This window comes from Geospiza fortis, unplaced genomic scaffold, assembly GCF_000277835.1.
Source record: "Geospiza fortis unplaced genomic scaffold, GeoFor_1.0 scaffold270, whole genome shotgun sequence".
NCBI lineage: Eukaryota > Metazoa > Chordata > Aves > Passeriformes > Thraupidae > Geospiza > Geospiza fortis.
The window spans coordinates 161,430-185,003 of NW_005054422.1; the positions used below are offsets into that span (position 1 = coordinate 161,430).

The 23,574-nt window shown below is 39.6% G+C and overlaps 1 protein-coding gene across 2 annotated transcripts in view; it reads right to left on the minus strand.

Annotated features, from left to right (window-relative positions):
• DIP2C (disco interacting protein 2 homolog C) overlaps positions 1-23,574 on the minus strand; it is a 147,560-nt gene that overhangs the window by 50,239 nt on the left and 73,747 nt on the right. Inside the window, exons 19-28 of one of the 2 annotated variants that reach the window (XM_014309350.2) lie at positions 21,855-21,991; positions 19,483-19,691; positions 18,554-18,668; positions 13,813-14,014; positions 9,989-10,098; positions 9,107-9,187; positions 5,141-5,264; positions 3,444-3,565; positions 275-386; positions 78-187 (exon numbers count right to left, since the gene is read on the minus strand). In XM_014309350.2, coding sequence (XP_014164825.1) covers positions 78-187; positions 275-386; positions 3,444-3,565; positions 5,141-5,264; positions 9,107-9,187; positions 9,989-10,098; positions 13,813-14,014; positions 18,554-18,668; positions 19,483-19,691; positions 21,855-21,991 — 1,322 coding nt within the window. Of the gene's footprint in view, positions 1-77; positions 188-274; positions 387-3,443; positions 3,566-5,140; positions 5,265-9,106; positions 9,188-9,988; positions 10,099-13,753; positions 14,015-18,553; positions 18,669-19,482; positions 19,692-21,854; positions 21,992-23,574 lie in introns of those variants that run through there. The other variant, XM_031061698.1, reaches the window with a different exon arrangement.

Consider the following 23,574-nt stretch of genomic DNA (forward strand, 5'->3'; position numbering starts at 1 on the left):
GGAATCACAAATTAGGAGCAACCATGTGCCAGCCAAGCAGGATGGCAAGAAGGGCAGCTCTGAGCAGAAGTCCCTACCTTTACCCCTGCCAGCATGCCAGTGGTGGAGACACTGAAGTCAAGGTAAGCAAGTGTTTCAGGGTTAGAAGGTTTGTAGATCTGTGCAGGCCGCTTCTTTGGCAAATCATCTGGTGGAGACAGAGACAGAAAACGTGTGTGTGTCACTGACCAGCCCAGTGACACAAGGGACAGAGCTCCCCTGGCCCAGCACTCACCTGTGTCCAGGACTGGAGGCCATGTCCTGATGTCCACTGCTGCCGCCGCCTCCCGCGACCGTAACAATTTACAAATTAATTGCGTGGTCATTAAGCAGGCAGAGCGGCTCACCTAGAAATTCAAGGAATAAATAAAAACCCAATGGGATACTAATTAACTCCCCCAAGAAAATGGGCAAGACTGTGACTTATTTTCTGGCAGAACAGGACACAGGTATATCAACTTTATGTTTTGTGACTGGCAGGTGGGAAGATGCTCAAAAAATGCAGCTCACAAAGAAGACAAAGTCATGTGAGTTTTACGGCTTACATGAAAACTGCACTTTGAGAAGAGCATTGTAATGAAATTAAAGGCACCTTAACAGTGAGAATGTGACCTTTCCAACACATTGCATCAGCTCTCACCCCAAAGTCCCAGTAAAGAAGACTGTGTCCAAAAGATTTCCTATGTGACAATAACGTATCTTGGTTCATAAACAATATTTTCAGATAAACCAAAACCTAGTCTGACATTTTATATTAATAATTTTACTATCTTAAGTCAATTTTATGTTAGCCATGTATTTCCAATTCCTGTGCTAGTGATAAATCACTGGGAGCTCTTCTGATATTGGCAAAAGTAGCTCTAGAACAGAAATCGCGGAAGTGGCACTAAGAAAGGAAATAGTGAGCTTTGTACAGCAAATTCCATCTGCACCAAACTTTTGAATGATAGATGCTGAATTCTCCTTTTAGATTTGCTGTTCTTAAAAGTTCATAGATATCAACTACAAGAACAGAATATTTCTTTCTTAAAAAGAATACTTGTTATTCTTATTAATAAAAATTAACATGCTTAAGGAATTCAGACAAACATGGATAAGAGCACTGAAATCACTGAAGACAAAACACAGGAAAAACTGGAAAGGCAACATTATTTTTCTTTTCCCCAAACTTTGAAAATCTGTGCAAACGCTGCTGAGTATATTTTTTTCTTTAAGGAAAATGAAACATTTAATGGCACACTAAATGTCCTGTGTTTAAACTAATAAAATCAGTAATCATATGCACAATAATTTTACCACTGAGCAGAAGAGAACAGCTTCTATTGACAATGCTCTCATGAAAGTCAGCTTTTTAGAACACCAGAAATTTAGACAATTTGAAATTTGGAGCAAACATCACTGAATCAAACTGTAATCTCTTGACACTCTAATCCCCTGTACAGGCTGTTTAAATACTTCAAGCTAAAACTGAATACAAACAAAGCCACTGCAGCACCCTTTAATCCATTTTCATTGTCATGGCAAGGCAAATTAATTCTTACATCACTAATCTTAATCCATGAAAATCTTGATTTGGGACACTAAACCATAAACAAAAGGAATTTCAAGAGTTGTGGTTCCCAGCCCCTCAGGAATTACATAATCTGGATGATCAGAAGGTTCATTGAAATGCAGAATATCCATGCCTGGAGAATTCCACGTCAGAGGTAAACACACAGGGATAGTGGGAAGGAGGAAGAACACAGCTTAGCTACAGGTCAGGAACTGCTCAAGATGGGGCTCAATTCAGTTACATTTTACAACTACCAGCTCATCACAAAAACACAATTATGCAGGCCAGATTTTACTCAGAAGTCATTCTTACTGACTTCCAAAGGTGCTGTGCAGACATAAAACATGTTACAGCAAGCATTGACCCCATCACATCAGGAAATTTGTGTGACTGCATTGGCAATGAAAAGACAGCTGCAATATTTCAATTTCTACAAAACCATTAATCTCAAAATTGAGAGAAATTCTTGTGTAAAACAAAGCTGAGAGGTTTATAAGTCAAACTGGCATTAATATGGCCAATAAATGTCAACATCTTATCTAAAGTTAGTCTATCAAAGGGACAATGAACACAAGCAAGCTCAGATCTGTCAGGTTTTTATCATGAAATCAAACATCTAGTTTAGCTACTAAACATCAAAAGAAAAAATCACATCTGTATGTTAACAATTAATGTTTAAAAACACCAAGCGCCAAAATATTCAATAACAAGAATCCTGAAGATAATAGAACAATTTTTCATACCTCTTATGATACTTTGTGGCATCTGATGCCATAAGGAAAGCCAAAAATTACATCTCTACTACTTGTTAATTGAAAATATCAAAATTAACTATCAATGGTAAAAACACATTTGTTTAAACTGGTTTCTTCATAATTTCGATCAGTAAATTAGAAACTGCCTGATGTAAAGTGCTCTCTAATTTCAAATATTTTTAGCTCCCTCAGTAAGAAGTACATTGTAGTCATTTATGTGCAACAAAGGTTAAACATTGTTAGATAAAGCCAAAACACCAAAAGAAAGCACTGAATGAAAAAGTCTGAGCAACACTTTCCTGGATGAAACAAAAGACTGACCAACACCTTCACAACAAAACACTGAAATTGCTTTAAAAGCAGAACAATTGGATATTCGGAGGTGAGCATAAACTTCCCACTGAGGTTTTTCTCAAGAGTCTGTGCGGCTCAGCCTGTGAGGAATCCTACCACAGTTATATATATTTATAGCTATATACATATTTATATATTCATATAAAATATAAATATAAAGAAGCATTTAAAATATATCTATTGAAAGGAGTCACACAACTGGGGCAAAATGTGACAGCTCAAGTGAGCAGGTTGTGTATAGCCAAGCAGTGTTGATATTGCAACCCACTGAAGTCCGAAGTCCTGGAAGGAACACAGCTCTTCAACCCAACCACCTCTCACTCATGTTAGTGCTCCTAAAGACACAAATCTTTCACCAGACACACCCATTTCATCTCCTCGTGCAATCTGAGGCGCGTGCTCACCTCCACGATCATCTTGACAGTGGAGGTATATATATTTATAGCTATATAAATATTTATAGATTTATATAAAAAATATATATAAATATAAAGAAGCATTTAAAATATATCTATTGAAAGGAGTCACACAACTGGGGCAAAATGTGACAGCTCAAGTGAGCAGGTTGTGTATTGCCAAGCAGTGTTGATTTTGCAGCACACTGAAGACTGGAGTCCTGGGAAGGAATACAACTCTTCAACCCAACCACCTCTCACTCAGGTTACTGCTCCTAAAGACACAAATCTTTCACCAGACACACCCATTTCATCTCCTCTGAGATGCAATCCGGGGCGTGTGCTCACCTCCACGATCATCTTGACGGTGGGCAGCGTTGTGGCGATGTTCTGGGGGTGCGGCGGCCGCACCGTGATGGGCACGCAGCCCGCGTACAGGCACCCGTAAAATGCCGCGATCAGGTCGATCCCTGCACGAGAACAAAGCAGAGCCCCCCCTGAAAATCAAACAGTTTCATCACACACTCCTGTGTCAGCATAAATAATACTTGGAACTGGACCCAGAAGGTTAAATGAGTGACTAAGCCCTTTAACAGATTTCTTTTTCAGCCCCGTGTCAGTGTTTGCTCAGCTTCAGTGGTTGCTCTCAACTGCACCGCTCTGAGCATGAAAAACCACAGGTGACACACAAAACTGCAGCCAGATAGCAGCATCTAGGAGAGCTCCAGTTTGTTGTTCAGGAAGTAACCTGTTAAAAAGACTGATTTCTACAGATTAATTATCTCCCTAACTGTACATTTATAGAGTGTACAAGAACAGGGATGTCCCAGCAAAAGGAATAGGTAGAATGATGCTTGGTCCTATCAGCTGCAGAAAGAACATCTGGAGGTTCCATAAAAACTGTCATTCTCTTGTCATTTTTAACCTCACATACTTATCTATCTGAAATTTTACAGTAAAAAAAAGGGAGTAATGATCTTGAAATCCTGTTTCTAACATAAAATTCGATGCTGTGCCGTGTAAATATTGACTGCAGGTGATGGACAATGGACAGCACCCCTCAGGCTACCTAAGGAGGCTGAACAGTTCAAAGATCCCTTGAACACTGCTGTTGGTCACCTCCCTGGTGCTGTAAACAGACTGTGATAAGATGACAGTGGGGGCTGGTTTATTCTTTCAGTGGGAAAGGACCTGCAGTACTGGTAGGTTATTGTTCCTTCAATAAAATGCTTCATTCGTGGGAAGTGAAATACAGAAAACAAACACTTAATATTAGTCTTCTTTTGTGGAAAAGGTTTTTCCATATTAACAATTGCAAAACTGCTCCTATAACTACAAAGATATAACGAGTGTCTTGCAGTCCTTCCAAACCAAATATCACATTACAAACCTTAAATAAGATTGTTTATTTTGCTAACACACAAGAAATGTTAAAGATAAAAGAGAAGCACTAGATCAGAAATAATTTCAAGCAAATGTCAAATGTGTTACCAGTTAACACAAACCTAAAAGCCTTGATACCAAAGGACGAAAATCAAAACCAAGAGAGCTATCTAGATTAAGAGTCTATAGAGAAAATTGTAATGACAATTTTGTATTTCTTGATCATTTGCTGCTTATCATTCTAATTTCTACTCCAAAAAAACCTCATGTATTACTTTGTGGTTATTGTTGCTTTACCCTCATGAAATGCAGCAAAAGTGAATGGAACAGGTGAACCTAAGAACACTTATCAGAGGGAACTGCATCCTTATAAAATAATCTGTGTCCAGCAAATTTAAAAAAAAAACCTGTAATTAAATTTGACCGCTTCTAAGAGACAGGTTTTAAAAACACAAGTTCGTCTTAATCTGAACCCAAAGAAATAAAATCTGTGTGTACGGATAAAGAGAGATTCTTTTAAATACATTTGACTAAATTCAAGGAATGTGCACAAGGCAAACATCTTGTGTTTGACCGTTCACATGGTGCACATGGTAACAGCCCAGTTGCAGCAGCTGATGAAATTCCAAGAGTCCCAAGGTGCTGCCACAGCAATTCTTTACCTGGTGGGTAAACCAAAGCCACATGGTCTCCATCCTGTAAATGTCCCCTCTCCATCAACATGACAGCTATCTTCTCAGCTCGTTTATGCAGCTGGACACATGTCAGTGAGTTGGCTATTGTTCCCTGCATGGGAAGAAAGATAAATGTCACAGGAGATAACATGATCTGCTGAAACTCTATTTTCCTCTTCACCTTAGAAGTTGTGGGATGAGGGGCAGCCACAATATGCCATGCAATGAACTTAAAATATGAAACATTCAGCCTTAGGCCAAACTGTAGTTGGAAGGAGAAAATGTTTCTAAAGTAGAGGAATATTCCTTTCTGTTCCTTTCTCTGTGCCTTCTGCCCCCACCAAGGCAGTACAGCAGTGTGCCAGTATCCTGTACTTCCCTTGCTGCACAGGAGGGGACCCCAGAACCCCTGAACCTTCCTGGGACCACGGCAGCTCCACCCACCCAAAGGACAACCAAATCCCCACTGTAGCCCCAATTCCCAATGAATCCCTGATCTCAAGGACCCCCTCACTCCAGGACCCCCATCCCCCCCCCATTGTCACCCACCCACATGGTGCCATCCTGCTGCAGCCAGGGAAGTGCCTTCATGGTCTGTAGCAAAACTGGAGCATCTGTGGAGAGCAATTCTGAAAATTGCATTTGTTGTCTGCATGCTGGAGTGGAGCCAAATGGCCCAGCAGAAATACTTTAAAGACAAAAGACACGGGAGAAAACAATACTTTGTGATGGAAAAAAAAATTAGTTTGGAACAAAAGATAAGCACTTATATTGCATATAAATGAAAGAGAGAAGAAAGGCCATTTGTTAAATTTGAATAACTCTGGTCAGCAAGAGTTTGGCATTTTTGAAGCATTTCAAATAGTGCAAACCCAAAATCATCAAACAGTCAAAGTGTTTTAAATTGAATGAGTGTTACACTTCTTGCACTACCTAAATATATATATATGTGCATATATGCACACACACAAGTACACATTTAGAAAATATATATACATCTGTATCATTAAATTCACTACCACTGCAAGCAGACACCTCAGAAGACTAAAAACAAATGTACAACACAGAGGGGCTGCACCCAGGGCTGGTCAGGCCAGGTCTGGGCTGGGAGAAAGGGACAGGGCAGTAAGGGAAGGGCTGCATCTTGGCTTGTGTTCTTGTTCTGTGGAAAAAGAGGAGCTCAGTCTCCAGCACAGCTGTGACACACCTGGCACCTATCACAAGCACTAAGCTCACTTGAAAAAAAGTGTTTCTGAAGAAAATGGGGGGGAAAGGTAAGAATATGTAAGAATATATAAATACATATATACTAAAGAAGAACACATAAACACACACTAAAATAGAATAGTGCATCAAAAGTGCAATGCAACACAATAAATAAGTATTGCATCACTATCCTCCTTCAGAGAGAAAGAAAGAAGGTCTACTTTTCAAGGAAATGTTCTTTACACTCTATTTTAACAAGGCAAGGAATAAAAAGTATTTGTTCTGGGGTGGTTTCTATCCACTACCACCCCACACCACTGCAGTGTTTGCTCCCCAAGCCTCAGAGAGGAGGGAGCAGTTGGCCAAAGGACAAGCACTGCCACATTACCAGGATCACCTGGCATCCACTGACTTCATCACAAACTGCCAGCAAAGAGCACAGCCCAACTGGAAATAAAATGGACCAAGGGAGGGCTCAGCATTCCTCTTCATCATCCTCAGCAACCCCACTTACTGAATTGCACTTCAGACAGTTTTAATCAGTCTTCTGATCAATGTGGAGACCATTTCACTAAGAAGGCTTCCTCTGAAGACATATGCAACTCTGTGGATGCTGGACCAGAGATGACTTCCATCTGTCCAGCCCTGAGTATGCCAAAGCAACGTGAGGTCTGGCTGTCCTGACACTGCAGACCTGTCAGGAATTCTCCATTTCACCTGTACTTAAATTCTCCATCTCTTCTTTCAAGAAATTGCCTGTTTCCTTGGCTATGAGAAGAAGGACCCTTTGTATCCCCACACACACCAGAAGCATAGTTCCTACCAGCAGACAGGGAATTGCTGTAAATCAAGTGAATTTGTACAAAGCTTGTTTACATTTAAGACTTCTGGCACTTGCTGCCTGTGAGCCAGTGGGAAGCCACTGTTTATATGAAGCGTAGGGAAGGAGAATCCTGTTGTTGGACAAGAATCACTTGCAAGAATTAGACAACTACTCCCTTTGGGCCTTTCATGAGCAATCCTAAAATGTAAAGGTGTTGCAATCCTTCATGACACACACTGAAAACAATGTACTGCACTAATTTTGAAATATTTCAAATTCTCAAAGCTTGGTTTACAGGAAAACACTAATCTCAGTGGACTTCCATTAGTCATCCACTGCAGGATGCCTGAATGTTTCAGAACAAAGTGTACAGACAATGTCCAAGGAAGACAAAATAGGAAAAGTTACAAATCAGAACTAAAATTCAAGATGGGCAATAAAATTTGCCTAGGGCAAACCCCCCCAAATCTGTCATCCTTTTCCATAACATATTTCATATGATGAGATACTCTTCACTGAGAGTAACAGAGAAACTGTATTTTAAAATCCAACTACTCTTCACTTCTATGGAACAGGAATTTGTTTTGTCAATCCTTGTTTTGCACATTGTGTCCTTACTTCCCTTCCCTGTTTGAACCCTTCTGCCAGCATGGGAAGTTTGGCTTTATTTAAAAGTCAAAAGCAACAACCTTGTGTGGAAGAGATGGGATAGCACACATCAACTCTTTCTCACAGCATCTTTGCTCCTAACTTACAGGACACAGCAATGCAGTACTTGAATGGTGTAATACTGAACTTACAAACAGCATTGCCTCTCAAGATTTCTACTTTGCCATAAAAAATACATTATTGCTTCACTATTTATCTGTCAGGTTCCACATATTCACAACTACGAGCTATTAATCTGAATTTTTAAAAAAATGTATTTAATTACTTACTGGTAGCTTCAAACTGAACTTTGTACCAGCACTGTAAAACGGAGAAGGACATTCTGTAAATACTAATCTAATAAGTGGTGATTTTACAGAGGTCCATAAATTACTGGAGGTTTAAGAACATATTCAAGTTGCATAAAGACCACAGAGGCTGAGACAACATCAGCTACCACTCCAGGGGAGCAGCACTCTTCCAGGCCTCCCCTCTCCTGAAGACCCTCACACACTGGGTGTTCCCCAGATCTGACAGATATGTGTGGATGTACTGTGACAGAATGCTTTGAAATCAGACCTTAATTCTCTCTGTGGTCTTGAGAATTATTGGTTTGTCATGTGTAATCTGTAATCCAGGAAGCAAAGAAGTTACACTACAGAAAGCAAGGAAGTTTTACTCTTAGCAAAGCCAAGTTCTGCACCAGTCACATTCATTAACTCAGTTTTAGTAAGCAGTGAAATGCTGTGCCAGGCTGGCACCCCATGTAGGTTATACAGAGAGATTTATTTGTGATCCCCCAGACTTGATTGTATTCTGGACATACATTTTCTTCTCTTCACCTCCTTTCCTCATTCTCACACCTCTCCCAGATGGTCCAATCTTACAAACTACAGCCATTGTTATATTTAGGGAAAATGCTTTGGTTTCACCAAGCCTGTGCTTTTCAAATTGGAAATCAGGATGGTGAGCAGTATTAAACATTGTTATTCACACAGGGACAGATCTGAAACAGATTCAACAGCATTGAAACAGATTTGCAGTGTCAGCTCACACACAACATGTATGTGGTGGAAAAAGGAATGAGAAATGTGTAAGGCACACTGATATGAAAGCAATGTGTATCTTGACAACTGACAATGATGATTTCTGCCTCAGTGAATATTAAATATAACAGCTGAGTATTAGTGGAAATAGGAAGAGAAAGGTCCCATTCAGGTGCTGCTGAAACCCCAGAGTGCCCTTGCCAGGGTCAGAGCCATGGCCGAGACTCTTACCCTGCAGTTGAGCAGGGTGTAGAGCACGTGGTCAGGGGTGGTCTGAGCTCTCCACTGCAACACTTCTGACAGGAACAGGAACTGCAATAAAGCAGAGTGACAGTCACAACACCAAACAACTTCTTGGATTTAAAATCCAGGTTCCAATACCCAGAAGCACCAAACAGGAATTAATTCTCTTCTTGTCACACATTTATAGGAAGGTGCTTTTGCATGGTAGCAGCCACCTCTCTGGAAGTGAAGCCACTGCTGGGATTATGATATATTACTGCATATATTTCCAAAGCAATAAAAGTTCTTATTGATCCCTGTGAATTTAAGCACTATTTAATTCTTTAGCTTCTTTTCTTTTTCTTACTTAAATGCATAAGTACTTATAAAGCTTAGAACTTACTAATTTAATTACTCACATAAGCCCCCAAAAGAGCTGAATTTCAACTTAATTTTCCAGGATTAAAATAACAACAAATAAGGTCAGGACCTTATATGTTAACAAAATTCTCTGGATTCCACTTGAGCTGGTAAAAATTATGTAATAGAGGGTTATTTCTGGTAGAAGCCCCGTGAACACTTTCCATCACATTTTTTCTGCTGTCCCATTTCAAAAAATCCATAAAAATCAAATACAATGACTTCTCATCATGTCTATTTAATATTTATATGTAAAGAAGCCACATTAAATCTATGCATTAACTAAAAAGAAGCCATCAACAAATTTGGTGGTAATAATAATAATAACAATAACAACAACAATAATCATCATCATCCATCATATCTCTGAACTGCTAAATGTTCTGATGTCAACTATAGGATGTTAATTATACATATGGATGAAGTTAACTATATGATAAATACAAGCTATAACAGAAAAGTTTAGCTTACCTTCCTGGCCTGGTCATTATCTTCTATCTGCCCCAGATCTCTACCACTGGCCTGTGCAATTCTTTTTCCAGAGACCAAGTTCCCCACCATCACAGAGGCAGGGCCAATTTCTAGAATAAAGCAGAAATACACCAAGCACAATAAAAATCCTTTGCTTGTGGATGAAAATTCTTGTAATTTCTTTTTCATTACACGATGCTCTCCTCACTGCCATCCACAAAACCAAATTTGAGCACATCTCTGTTGACACAAACTTTGGTTAGGAACCAGAAGTGGTTGGAAGATACATAGGACTGGATTCATCCTCTCCAAACAGCTCTGATTTAGCATGGGCTCTCCATAGCCAGAGACATATCTTGTCTGCCTTGATAGGATGAACCTGCAAAATTTACCTCCTACCAAGGAGGAGGAACATATCCATTCAAGTGCCTCAGTCCAGAGTGACAACATTTCCATTTCCCTCTTCTGTTGCCTGGGCTAAGTTGCATCTGTATTAGGACTTCTGTAATGCTACAGACACAAAGTGACAGGGATTAGGAAGGCAGATGGTGCCTATGATAAAATACATGCAAGCCCTCTAGAATAAGATTGAGAGTGAAGTTGAGTAACTTCAGAAGAAAATGTCATGGCTGACACTCCTCATGAGGTGGACTTCACTGATGTTTTGTTGCTGCCATTAGGGGACAATTCCTGTCTCACAGAAACCATTTAATCTCATGTTGGCATTTGTTTTCTTGCTTCTCCAGCACAGATTACTGATCAAGTGCAATTTATACCATACTCTACTTCTAGCCTATGGTGTCCAAGTGATTGTTTGTGATATAAGTAACCAGATAATGTACAATCTAAAGCACCTACAGACTACTCTGCTTTAACATTATAAAAGCAATATCCTCTGGGTATGTCACAACAACACAAAATGGGAGAATGTGATACTATCAGTTTTGTTTCTGTGCTCCTGGCATTAAATATTATTATTAATATAGTAATATTTAATGTATGCATAACATATCTGTAATGATCTCCATTGATTTGGGTTCAGCAATTACTTTGTGGTGTAGCAACAAGGAAATACCAATGTGACCACTGCAGTAAAAGGCTTCATTGCTTTCATTAAGTTAGTGCAAGTCACTGTTAACCTCTGACACTCTCAGTATCCACAAACCAAGACTATGGCTTTGATTCTGAAACATTTGTCCAAAGGTTTTAAAAAAAGATGGTGGTTTAGGCAAACTTGCACTGAATTCATGAGGGATAATCTCCATATTCAAGATCCAGAGAGCAAACCCACATCTAATTCCAAGGTATTTTTCAAAGTAGAAAATAACCAACACTTAGTCTACTGTAGCTGAATCCAAGTCTTATGCCTGAGGCTATACATCCAGAACTCCTTGAAATTAATCTGAGTACTAAAACCTGCAGTTGGATTCAAAGGCAAAAATTTGTTAAAATTTACTTGTACATTGGGCACAAATAACCAGTGACTGGACTACAGCAGGCTACAAGGGCTTTCTTGGTCTCTTGAGAAACTCCCTTGCTGTACCATTTCATCCAACATTCTTCATGAAGAGGCAGAACTTCTGAAGAACCATCTCAAAACTAGATAGGGTTTTTCCTCTGCTGTAAGAGTAATACAGAATCTCACCACACAGGTGGGGGATTAAACCACTCATTCTTTGCTTTAATTTATTTATGACAAGTTTCAAAGTATTTGCTCTTCCAACACTGTTATTTAGTGACAACAGTCCTCTTCCTCTCTGTTTCTCAGCCTTCAAAATAAGCCAAGATTTTATGTTTCTCTGGTTTGGTCTCCATTCTCTTTAAACATAACTGAAGAGGAATTTATGAAGAACTCCAGGTGTGGTCTCAGTAGCACCTTGTAGAGTAATAAAAATGTCATCTTTATTGAATTGCATTTTTCCTTGCACTCTCTGTGAAGGTGCTTGTAGCTCCTGGCAACACCAACGATGTCCTTGACACTCACAGAATATTGAAGAGGAAAGCTGATGAAGCTGATTCTCACCTGTATCAGCAAATACTTGGTTTTGCTCTCTTACAGTACCACAAGCACACAGCACAAAGTCACAGTCCCTTGGCCTCCACTGCTCTTACCTGGTTGCTTTTGCCTTGGTTTGGGCAGGTTTGTTACGCAGGTGTGGGGACACATCAGCACATTACAAGGATGCAGAGATCCTTCCAGGAAGAGCTGTTTGGTTTCTGACAGGTGAATCCCTCCCAGAGGTGTCTTGGGAAGTGTGTTTGCTGGGACAAGTGCTAGGCAGTAGACTCCCACTTGATGAATGCTGTCAATTGCCTAAAAAAGCACACAGGAAATCGATTTTAATGAAAGGATAATTTTTCATCACTCTAATAAGCACGTGTTGCTCTGAATTACTGCATAAAACAGCCCTAATAATTAACTGGCAATGGAAAGACACTTCAGCTATGTCAGTGATAAGGAGGTTCTTTTCACTGGGAACAGGTGGACAGAAATGTTGTTATATTCATTCCAGCAGATAAAAAAGCAACCAAAAACCTGGTGATAAATGCCCACAAATCTATTAGAAAATGCTACCTTGTTATCCCTCTTAAGCACACATTAGTAGCAGATATCCTGGAGATTTTTTACAAAGATTGGCTGTCAGACCACATGAAATTGCTTTTAAGCTGTGAACTTCTCAGAGCTAAAGTTCAAAGGATTCCTATCAACTCAATATCCAGTCCATCTTTCTGAGCAGGGCAAAATTTCAAATAACTCCTATAACTAATGATGCATGCAGCTTGTGAATCTTTTAAATTTTTTTTATAACGGTTGTGGGGACGAGGGTGGGTGGTGACACCCGTGGGTGACATGTCCCAGTGTAACCCACTGTACTCACCCCTGCCCACTCAGTGGCCAAGACGTAGGGGTCCAGAATGGCCCCCGCCTCTGGGGGTGTCTTTGGGTGGTGTCTGGGTAGGGGCAATGGGGAATCCCGGCACGGCACCCACACTCACCTTTCCTGGGGCATTCCTGGCAGCTGCAAGGAAAAGGGGAGGGGGTGACTGAGGGGACCCCAGAACCCCTGAACCTTCCTGGGACCACGGCAGCTCCACCCACCCAAAGGACAACCAAATACCCACTGTAGCCCCAATTCCCATTAAAGGCAAAAATTTGTTAAAATTTACTTGTACATTGGGCACAAATAACCAGTGACTGGACTACAGCAGGCTACAAGGGCTTTCTTGGTCTCTTGAGAAACTCCCTTGCTGTACCATTTCATCCAACATTCTTCATGAAGAGGCAGAACTTCTGAAGAACCATCTCAAAACTAGATAGGGTTTTTCCTCTGCTGTAAGAGTAATACAGAATCTCACCACACAGGTGGGGGATTAAACCACTCATTCTTTGCTTTAATTTATTTATGACAAGTTTCAAAGTATTTGCTCTTCCAACACTGTTATTTAGTGACAACAGTCCTCTTCCTCTCTGTTTCTCAGCCTTCAAAATAAGCCAAGATTTTATGTTTCTCTGGTTTGGTCTCCATTCTCTTTAAACATAACTGAAGAGGAATTTATGAAGAACTCCAGGTGTGGTCTCAGTAGCACCTTGTAGAGTAATAAAAATGTCATCTTTATTGAATTGCATTTTTCCTTGCACTCTCTGTGAAGGTGCTTGTAGCTCCTGGCAACACCAACGATGTCCTTGACACTCACAGAATATTGAAGAGGAAAGCTGATGAAGCTGATTCTCACCTGTATCAGCAAATACTTGGTTTTGCTCTCTTACAGTACCACAAGCACACAGCACAAAGTCACAGTCCCTTGGCCTCCACTGCTCTTACCTGGTTGCTTTTGCCTTGGTTTGGGCAGGTTTGTTACGCAGGTGTGGGGACACATCAGCACATTACAAGGATGCAGAGATCCTTCCAGGAAGAGCTGTTTGGTTTCTGACAGGTGAATCCCTCCCAGAGGTGTCTTGGGAAGTGTGTTTGCTGGGACAAGTGCTAGGCAGTAGACTCCCACTTGATGAATGCTGTCAATTGCCTAAAAAAGCACACAGGAAATCGATTTTAATGAAAGGATAATTTTTCATCACTCTAATAAGCACGTGTTGCTCTGAATTACTGCATAAAACAGCCCTAATAATTAACTGGCAATGGAAAGACACTTCAGCTATGTCAGTGATAAGGAGGTTCTTTTCACTGGGAACAGGTGGACAGAAATGTTGTTATATTCATTCCAGCAGATAAAAAAGCAACCAAAAACCTGGTGATAAATGCCCACAAATCTATTAGAAAATGCTACCTTGTTATCCCTCTTAAGCACACATTAGTAGCAGATATCCTGGAGATTTTTTACAAAGATTGGCTGTCAGACCACATGAAATTGCTTTTAAGCTGTGAACTTCTCAGAGCTAAAGCTCAAAGGATTCCTATTCAACTCAATTCCAGTCCATCTTTCTGAGCAGGGCAAAATTTCAAATAACTCCTATAACTAATGATGCATGCAGCTTGTGAATCTTTTAAATTTTTTTTATAAGGTAATAACTGTTTCATTCCCTCATCACAGTGTAAAAGATTGTCCGGTAGGAATGGAAAATATATAAGGGAAAACTCTTAATAACAGTTTCATTCCCTGATCACAGTGTAAATGATTTTCAGGCAGGAATGGAAAATATATAAGGGAAAACTATGAAACTATCCACTTGGAAAAAATTTGATTGGACAAAAACCTGAAAAAGAAGCATCTTTGAATTGTATAGCAACCATGTTCACTGCCTGATATGTTAATTATACTGCATCATTTTCAAGAACACTGTAGCATACAGTATCTATGTAATTTATTGAGTTAAACATGAATATCCATTCACATAGATTTTAATTCCCTACAGATTTAAAGGATTTATTTTCCTTATAATGGTAACAAAAATTGCAGCAAGTGTGTTAGAAAGCCAACTTCATTGTATTAGAACACCAACTTCAGGCATTTACACAAACTGAGAAACAAATTACAAATAGCATCTCTAATGAGTAGTCAAATGTTCAAAAATATAATTTACTTATCTTGCTTTTTAATTTTAAACTGTGAGAAAAGTGAACTGATATGGGTACAGCCTTGAAGATACAATCTATACTCTGAGAATTAGATAATCACTTACAGTTATGTATGCACTAAAGTGTAGACCAATAAATTACTGATTACTCCTACAGATTAAGCAATGCTTCACTTTTGGCTTCTGTTTGCTTCATTTCTTATTTATGTGATTGCAAAATCTCATAAGAAAGAATAATAGAATGGTGAGTCATTTAAAAGCATTGGAATTTTAGCAGTAGCAGCTCTCACAGCAGAATTGGAAGCCCTTGATGCTGGTCTACAGACACCACCCAAAAGATCAGCAATAGTGAAATATTTATGGCAGGCAACACACATCATCTCATGTTTCTGGCAGAAACCATCACAACCTACTAATCACAATGTTATTTGTAGGTTCTGAAAAGCAGTGATAAATCATGGGATCCTCACCTGACATCAGCTTGAAGGAAAACCATCACCGGGCAAGTAACCATTTTTACTCAAAGATAAAACTCTGTGGCTCCAACAGGGGGTGAATGGAAAGCCATACCCAGCTGTGGTAGGATGAGGAGTGTCTGCAGTGATTCCCCAGTAACCTCTGAACTGACTCTGAGAGATACATCTGCTACATAATGCCACATAATATCGTGGGTCATTCAAATCTGTCACCTTTCACACCTTTGAGTTGGGCACATTTCTGAAGCAGGGAATGACATTGTCACAAGGATGACAACTGGTGAACTGAGCCTTAAAATTTTGAGGGAGAAGAGTACCAGTCAATTTTAATACTGCTGGCATTTATGACTCTTGATGAGATAGAAGGCTTGGTTTTTGAAACTACTCTGTCCAGCCAGAATCAAACAGTACCTGAAATCTCTGTCCCTCTCTTTCATTGTGAAAATGGACAAGATATACCCAAACTTGTGGAGAGTCCAGACTGCTGTGTTGTTTGGGCTCAGAAAACATTCTGACACAATTCTCTGGGTAAACACTCTCCAGTGCTGCAGTAGATCTCCTGGCTTTCCCTAGTCCTGTCAATCCTGGCACTGGTAAAACTGACATCCAGTCTGCCATACAGGGACCACAGCCCTGCCTGAAGGGTCAGGTCAGTCTGCAGCAGATGAGCATCTAGGATCTATCTGACTGAACTGCTGGGTGATCTGGGATCTTCACCCTTCTACTCTCAAGAAACTCCATCCCCAGCCTGACCACTCCCTCCCAGCCATCCATCCCTCTGCCAAAGGCCACAGATGCAGTCCAGCATAGTCCCACTGGTTTAGCAGCTCTACCATCCTTCAGCTCCCTGCCAAGGGGCAAGATGGGTGTCAGGAGAGTCAGAAAATGTGCAAAGCACTGGAAAAACTGGTTCTGCAAATTGGGACAGCTCAACTGCAGGGCAGAGACAGCAAGGCACAGCAGCAGCAGGCAGTGCAGGGCAGGGCTGGCACAGGGCAGCACTCACAGAGTGTCAGACAACACACAAACAGCATTAAAATCAAGTAGCAATTTACTGGAGTTTGTTACCATGGACTTCACTGAGAGCCATGACACAGGCTGCAATATTGTTGTGCTGTGCCTCACTAGCAGATGATTCAGATACAGCTGGTTACCACTTCCTGACATCTGTCATTAAAACTCTGATTGGGAAGAGGCACAAAACATCCTACATGTTCCTGGCTTCTGTCCTTCATCTCTGCTCTCAGCTGTGGTGGAAACAGAAACTTCTTGTTCACATAGTGGTGCATGCCAGAGTTGCAGGCATTGCACGTGGTGATGAAAGCAGCCACACATGTGTGTACTTTGATACATGGCCTGCTATTCTCAGACACTGCTGCGACTTGATCAGACTCAGAATAACAGGGCTGACTCTTGGCAGGAGTGTTGGGACACAGGATTCCTGCAGCTTTCAGTGTAGAACTCTACTGGCTATGATTGTGCAAGACATTAGGTCTGTAAAAGTCACAAAGATGCTTCGCTGACAAAAGAGGACAAGTGTTAAGTTCAGAGTTTCAACCCCTTTAGGAGCCTCCTGCTTGACAAAAGTGTGGGCAATCCAAAGCCTCTTTTTCTACAATAGCTGTCCTAGGTGCTATTAGGTATTTCAAAGGCTTTCTGGGTGATGGCAAGCTAGAGGTTCTATCTTTTCTTGGTACAAATTTAGATCTACTGTGAATATGAGATGCCTCTAACTATATGAAATGTAGCTGTCTTTTGAATCAAGAGAGCAGATGAGCCTGTCTTGAGATGGATGAAAGCTTTTTTGTTCAGTTTCTTGAAGGATACAGTGGATAGATTTCCTTTCTTATTCAGTAAAATGCAATGATGAATAAAAACATCTCTGAGTTGTGTGGGATCTTTTTCTCTGGCTCTTAGGTAATGCAAAAAATATGCCTGCAATATATTTACTGAGAAGAGTCCTTGCAGGAGGACAGGAAGGAAGGTAGGAAAGGGAGGTAGAAGTAACAGGAGACCAACTGAAGACAGAGCTGAGAGCACTTCACAAGGTGCCAACAAACAGACTTAATCTGACTACATCTCCATTAAATCAATTGCTTTTGAGTCTGAATTGGATTAACCACAGAGAAGGAAGATGACCCTATTTAAAGTATCTAACATTTTTGTGTGTGGACATTAGAGTTTAAAAAAAAAACAAAAACAACCAAACTGAGAGCACTTCACAAGGTGCCAACAAACAGACTTAATCTGACTACATCTCCATTAAATCAATTGCTTTTGAGTCTGAATTGGATTAACCACAGAGAAGGAAGATGACCCTATTTAAAGTATCTAACATTTTTGTGTGTGGACATTAGAGTTTAAAAAACAAACAAAACTTGAGTATTCTGTTGATATTGCCAGACTGCTGGAATGGGATTTATTGGAATAGGTGTCCCTCTGAGAAGATAACCTCACTGTAGATACCTAGATCTGAGCTAATCAACCACTTTCCTTCATTTCAGTGGAGGGAAATTGGGGTTTTTAGGCTGAGTTTCATTCAGTTTATTTTAGCTATCAACATGGTACACTAGAAACACATAATTCTCTCTCACTTGCCAAAGAAAATAAATCTGGATGAGGCCAACTCTGTACCCATGCATATAACTGTGAGCAGTTAAGAGACTCTGGTAGCTTTTGACAGTAAGAGTATATACTGATATAATGTATGCATTCATTCATTCATTCATTCATTCCCCTGTTGAAGTAAAAAATGACTATATCCTTATAAACCACATGCTACTCTCCCATTGCTACTATTTACTTCAATTCATTCCTGTTTTCTTACAGCATTTTGATTAGGAAAAGGATCATTCTCTGGATGTGTACAGTCCAGACAGGAACTGTCACTCAGAAAAATCTCATTTTGTGCTCATTAAGAGCAAGTGCAACTGAAGGTGGATTCACAACTGTTCAAAGACAAAATGTCAGTTACCTTAGGGGTCTGAAAGATCAATAAAAAGAATATAAGGTAAGGAAAAAAAATAGCTTCCAAGCACACATATAGAGCATTACCTGGAGAACTCGACTCATCCACTGAAAACTGTCTTCTTCTGTGGAGTCTGGCCTTTGCTCAGCAACAATAACTATCCTTTCATCATGCAGCACACTCACAGAAAACACTGCTATTCTATAGGAGGAGAGAAGAGCATTTAGTGCCCCGGCAGAGGGAAAAACTTGTCCTCTGCATTAACATTCTACAACTCTGATTTCTTTACTTATTAGTTAGACTCCTGGTGTATCATTTATTAATATATTTATGAGGAATAAGCTACAAGAACAGTTTTAGATAAGTTCTGGAGTTGAAACAGCAGGCATTGTTCTACAGTCATGTATATACAAGCAGAATGTCAGAGCAGGATTGAGAAGTGAACATTCTTGGAAGAAGAAAAGCAGTACATTTGGGTCACTCCAAGACTGTTGCTGAGATGTTATATAACAGCCAGCATAAGCACCTTCCTTGGCCCCATCTCAGAAGATGGTAATTGCAACATCATTTTGTGAGAGCTCTGACATGTGATGGAGTGTGAGCACGTGCTATTGCATGAGGCTCTTCAGAAGTTTTGGATGTCTCCTGCTCAGTTTCAGCACATGAGGAAGGTCACACAAAGAAGCCCTTTCACATTCAAAAACTTCAGTGTAAGGCATATTGGAAATGTTCAGTGCACACAGAAAGGCTCCTGTTGAGCCAACATCCTCAGAATTAACCAGCTGTTCAACTGGAAATTTCAGTAACCACAGTTTCAAGACCTTAGTATCCAAACATTGCCTCAACATTGCCTTGGGCTTCCCTCAGCTGTCTCCTGGTTCAGGCAATATGAACAAAACTGGAGGGAAACTACAGGGCACATCAGGCATTGCTTTCTGAAAGCGTCTGGATCACTTACACTTCATCTAAGCCAAATAAAGATTTCTATATAATAGAAAGAAAGAAAGGATCAAACCTCCCCCTGTAGACAAATTTCATGGGTTCCACAGCCAGTGCTGTTGCTACAATGTCATCAGCATTATGTCTTCTTCCACTGACAACCATCAAACCATCCATCTTGCCAATAACAAAGACCAGTCCACCTGGTCCTATAAAGCCTAGAAGTCCAGTCCTTATAAAAGGATATTCAGTGATAGGGCCACCAGAACTGGTCATAGGAAACACCTGCAAAACAGAAACATGGGTCTTCAGCTCTATACACAGAGATCAGGCTGCAAAGTATTTCAGGATATTCTGAAACAAAGTAAATAGGTCACTGGTGATGCTCTTTATCCTTCACTGACCATAAAGGGAGTGTCAGGAAACTCCTACACTTGTGTGTACCTGAGTTCCAGCAAATTCAATCCCACTCTGTTTACAATACACATTTTCTGTAACTGTGAGCCTGTAAATCATTTATGACCTTAAAAAAAATACAAATCAACATCAACAGTATTAAATAAAAAACCCATGCTGAGCAGACTGCCAACCCAAGGTGCTGTGTATAGGTTAACTGAGAGCTTAACTCATGAACATTTCAGTAGAGGTTTTCTTCAGTACCTCATACCCATCTCCAGCACAGTGTAAGAAACAGGCAGGCTAGAAGTGAAGCTATTTTAAGGTACAGCACATTAATGACTCTTTCAGCTGACTACATTTTTATTTAAGGTCAATGAAGTTCTCAGAATATTAGTGATAACATCTTCTGTAGCACACCAGGAAGTGAAAAAGCAGCCCTACAGAGCACCTCTCTAAATGTCTCAACACCAGACATACACGACTTCCACAGACAGATTCCTATGGCTTTTTCTACCCTAATTAGCACACTGTTATCCTTTTGGCATGTGAGCTACTCTGAGCTGCATTCTGACACAACCACACTTTCCTGCAGTCATTTCTTTAAACTTAAATAGTCTAAAGGCAAAAAGACAATGGCAAGTAGAAGACCATGGCTATATAGTGTTCTTGAAGGCTCATCTAAAAAGAAAGGTCAAATTCTGCTGCCAGATGCCCATGGGTGACTCTTACTGAACAGATTTAATGGCTATACATCCTTGGTCATAATTCATTAAAGGAACACAAAACTCTTTGGCACTCTAATACCTGCAACATGAATTAAACAGTAAAACAGAATAGAGATCCACTTTGAGAGAACACTTAAAAATCTTGCTTAACTTTAAAATAGAATGGTCCTGCTCATTCAATGGCAGTTTATTTGCTTAGCATTAGGAATAAGTCTAAATCAGTCTAAATATGGTTTTAAACTGCTGACAGTTATGAATTATGAATGATATCACAATTACAGCAAGTACTACAAAATGAACAGAAGTACCTTTCTACCCTGAAGTATATAAAATCCAGGATTATCACCCACACTGGGTATTGCCAATTGTATTTGCAGCATAAAAATCAGCTCTCAACAAATTTCAGGTCACAATAGCATAGTAGGATTCCTGACTTCCACAGTAGGATGTAGAATCATATCTACTTGTCTCCATTAATTACATAACGTGCAGTGTTTACAACATTCAGCTCTGCATTTTGCAGGAGATATTAGTCACATTAGTCTATTAAAAGTGGTAATAACAGAGAGTTTTTTAAGGGAAACCTAAATGTATTAGTGTTAATTTCTGCCACAAACATTAAACAAGAAAGAATTGTATCTTAAAAATAGGGATTTTTTCACTTTTTCTCTAATTTCTGAAGCCTTACAGACTGTCTTCAGCAGAAGTTAATGATAACAAGTGAGCAGGTACTACAGAGCTATCAATACAGCTGTGTGCACTGAGTCAGAAAACAGATCCCCAGAAGCCAAAAGGCTTTCACCTAATGCAATTCAAACAAAAGCAGATGGAGACTAATCAGGAAAAGGTTTCTCTGCTCTTCAGATATATCTCTTGAAGACTACATCTGTCAGGATTCTGTATAAATAGAAGCCTTAATGCTGGAAGTGCTGTGGAAATGTTGAAAAGTGCTTTCTAGAGATATTAAGCAGCTTTCTTACTGTTTGCAATAATCAAACTCTGCACACAGACTTACACAATATTACCTTTTGATCTTGGTCTTTCTCACTCCTTTCCTTCTGATTTTTTTCAGCTCCCAGTATCTTATTTGAATATTGAAGTAAAAGCTCTTCAGAGCCAAAACTAAACTTACATAAAGATCTACTATTGCACTTAATGAAATGGGCTTCAGTGCAGATTATCTGGCTAGAATATAGGTCCCAAGCCACAAGCATTGATTAATATTGCTATTCTTATACTGTTAATAGCAATACTTCATGTCAAATATCACCTTGAAATAGAAAAATTTCAAAAGGATTTTATATAGCACTTTTTGTCAACTTACCTCAAAAGTATTTTTGGTCATGCCTGAGAGTCCATAATATGATGTACCTGTTGCAATAGCACATACACAAAGTTCTCCTATCTCATCTGTTTTACAGAGCTGAGGAATTCCATCTGGCTTCACTGAACACATTATAGCTAGAGGGAGAAGAAAGGAATTTAAAAAATATTATAAAATTAACCACAGAATAACATAAGTGCTGCGGGAAAGACATCATGGTGGAGATGACATAAACAAATGAATTACATGCAGACTAATGTATAACAATCAGTTTCTTGAACATTATGGCTTTCCACATTATCAAGAGGTTTTCTATTATGAATGATATTTATATAAAGAATGCAAGGATCTTCATGTAAACTCAGTCTTTACATTGATAACAATACTTATTTATCTTGCTCTCTGAAACTGCAGTGCATCTGTAGTATTGCTGTGAAATGTGATTGTGTTCCCAGCTTTGCATACTGAAAACCAGATCTGCCTCAGTCAGTGCAAAATGAAATACCCTAACGGAGCCCTTGATAATTACTATACAGCCAGGGAGGCAGGCAACCAGGAAATCCACCTCTAAGAAAGTAGCAAGTAACACCATATGAAAGACCAAGATATTCCAGCAGACTAATAGGGCTGTTTTACTGAGGATCTATCAGAGCTCAGACTCCCTCTGTCTGGCGTTACAGCCCTGCAGAGACAGCAGGAGCTAAACAGGAGGGATTAGAAAGCACTGGTCTGAGAAAGAAGCACTATTTAATGTCAACCACTTGAACAACAATCAGGAATGCTGCTTCAGCTATCATATCTGGAGTTAGGAGTACAGCATTGGTAGATTTTGTAATTGCAAAGAGAATATGATGATCAGGGATGTAGAAAGGACACTTTTAAGTACAAGTGCACAAAATCTTGAACAACCTTTCACTCAGAGGATAAACAGCAAGCAGCACTTTCATTAAATTTATCAGAACATAATATGAAGTGCAAGATGGCACATCTATTATAATATCTTGTATGATAACTATTAAACAACAACCAATTGTATCTTCCTTTATTCCTAAGCTGTTCAACTGAAATTTTGTAAGATGCATAATTATTTTATTGCTTTTATTGCTTTGGTCCATAACAAGCATTCTCTTACAAAAAATACAGTATTAGCCTTTTCTAGTACCCATAGCATCTTATTTAAAATGTAGCTGCCTTATGAAAAGTGTTATCTTCCTCTTCAGAAGCACTGGTTTCAGTTTGAATTTATCAACATGAATTTTTCAGTCATACCTCCTCTATCTAGTAGCTGGGTGATAGCACAAGACCTTTGGAAAAACATTCTGCAAGCTTCCAGATAGCAATTTTATTGATTCTTAGCACAGGCTATGAAAATTTTCCCTACTGAAACGTTTTGTCCTGGTTGGACTTATGGATATTTATAGCCACAGTACTTTAACTTCCTTATTTTCTCTACCAACACCTCACAGTTTAGGAACAGATGTGGTGGCAGGTTATTTAATACATGTTGCTAATGCAAGCACAGAAAGACTGAGGTAAATGCAGACAAGAAATCTTGGGATTTCCAAACCATGAAGTTTAGTAAGGTAATGCTTTTGGACTAAAATGTTTTCAAGGAGCTTGTAGTCCCAAAGCTTGTCGTCCAGCAACAAAGTACGCTCAGCTGCAACTTTCTACTGCCAATTAGTTGTACTGATGGATCACAAGTTTCAAAGGAAGTTCC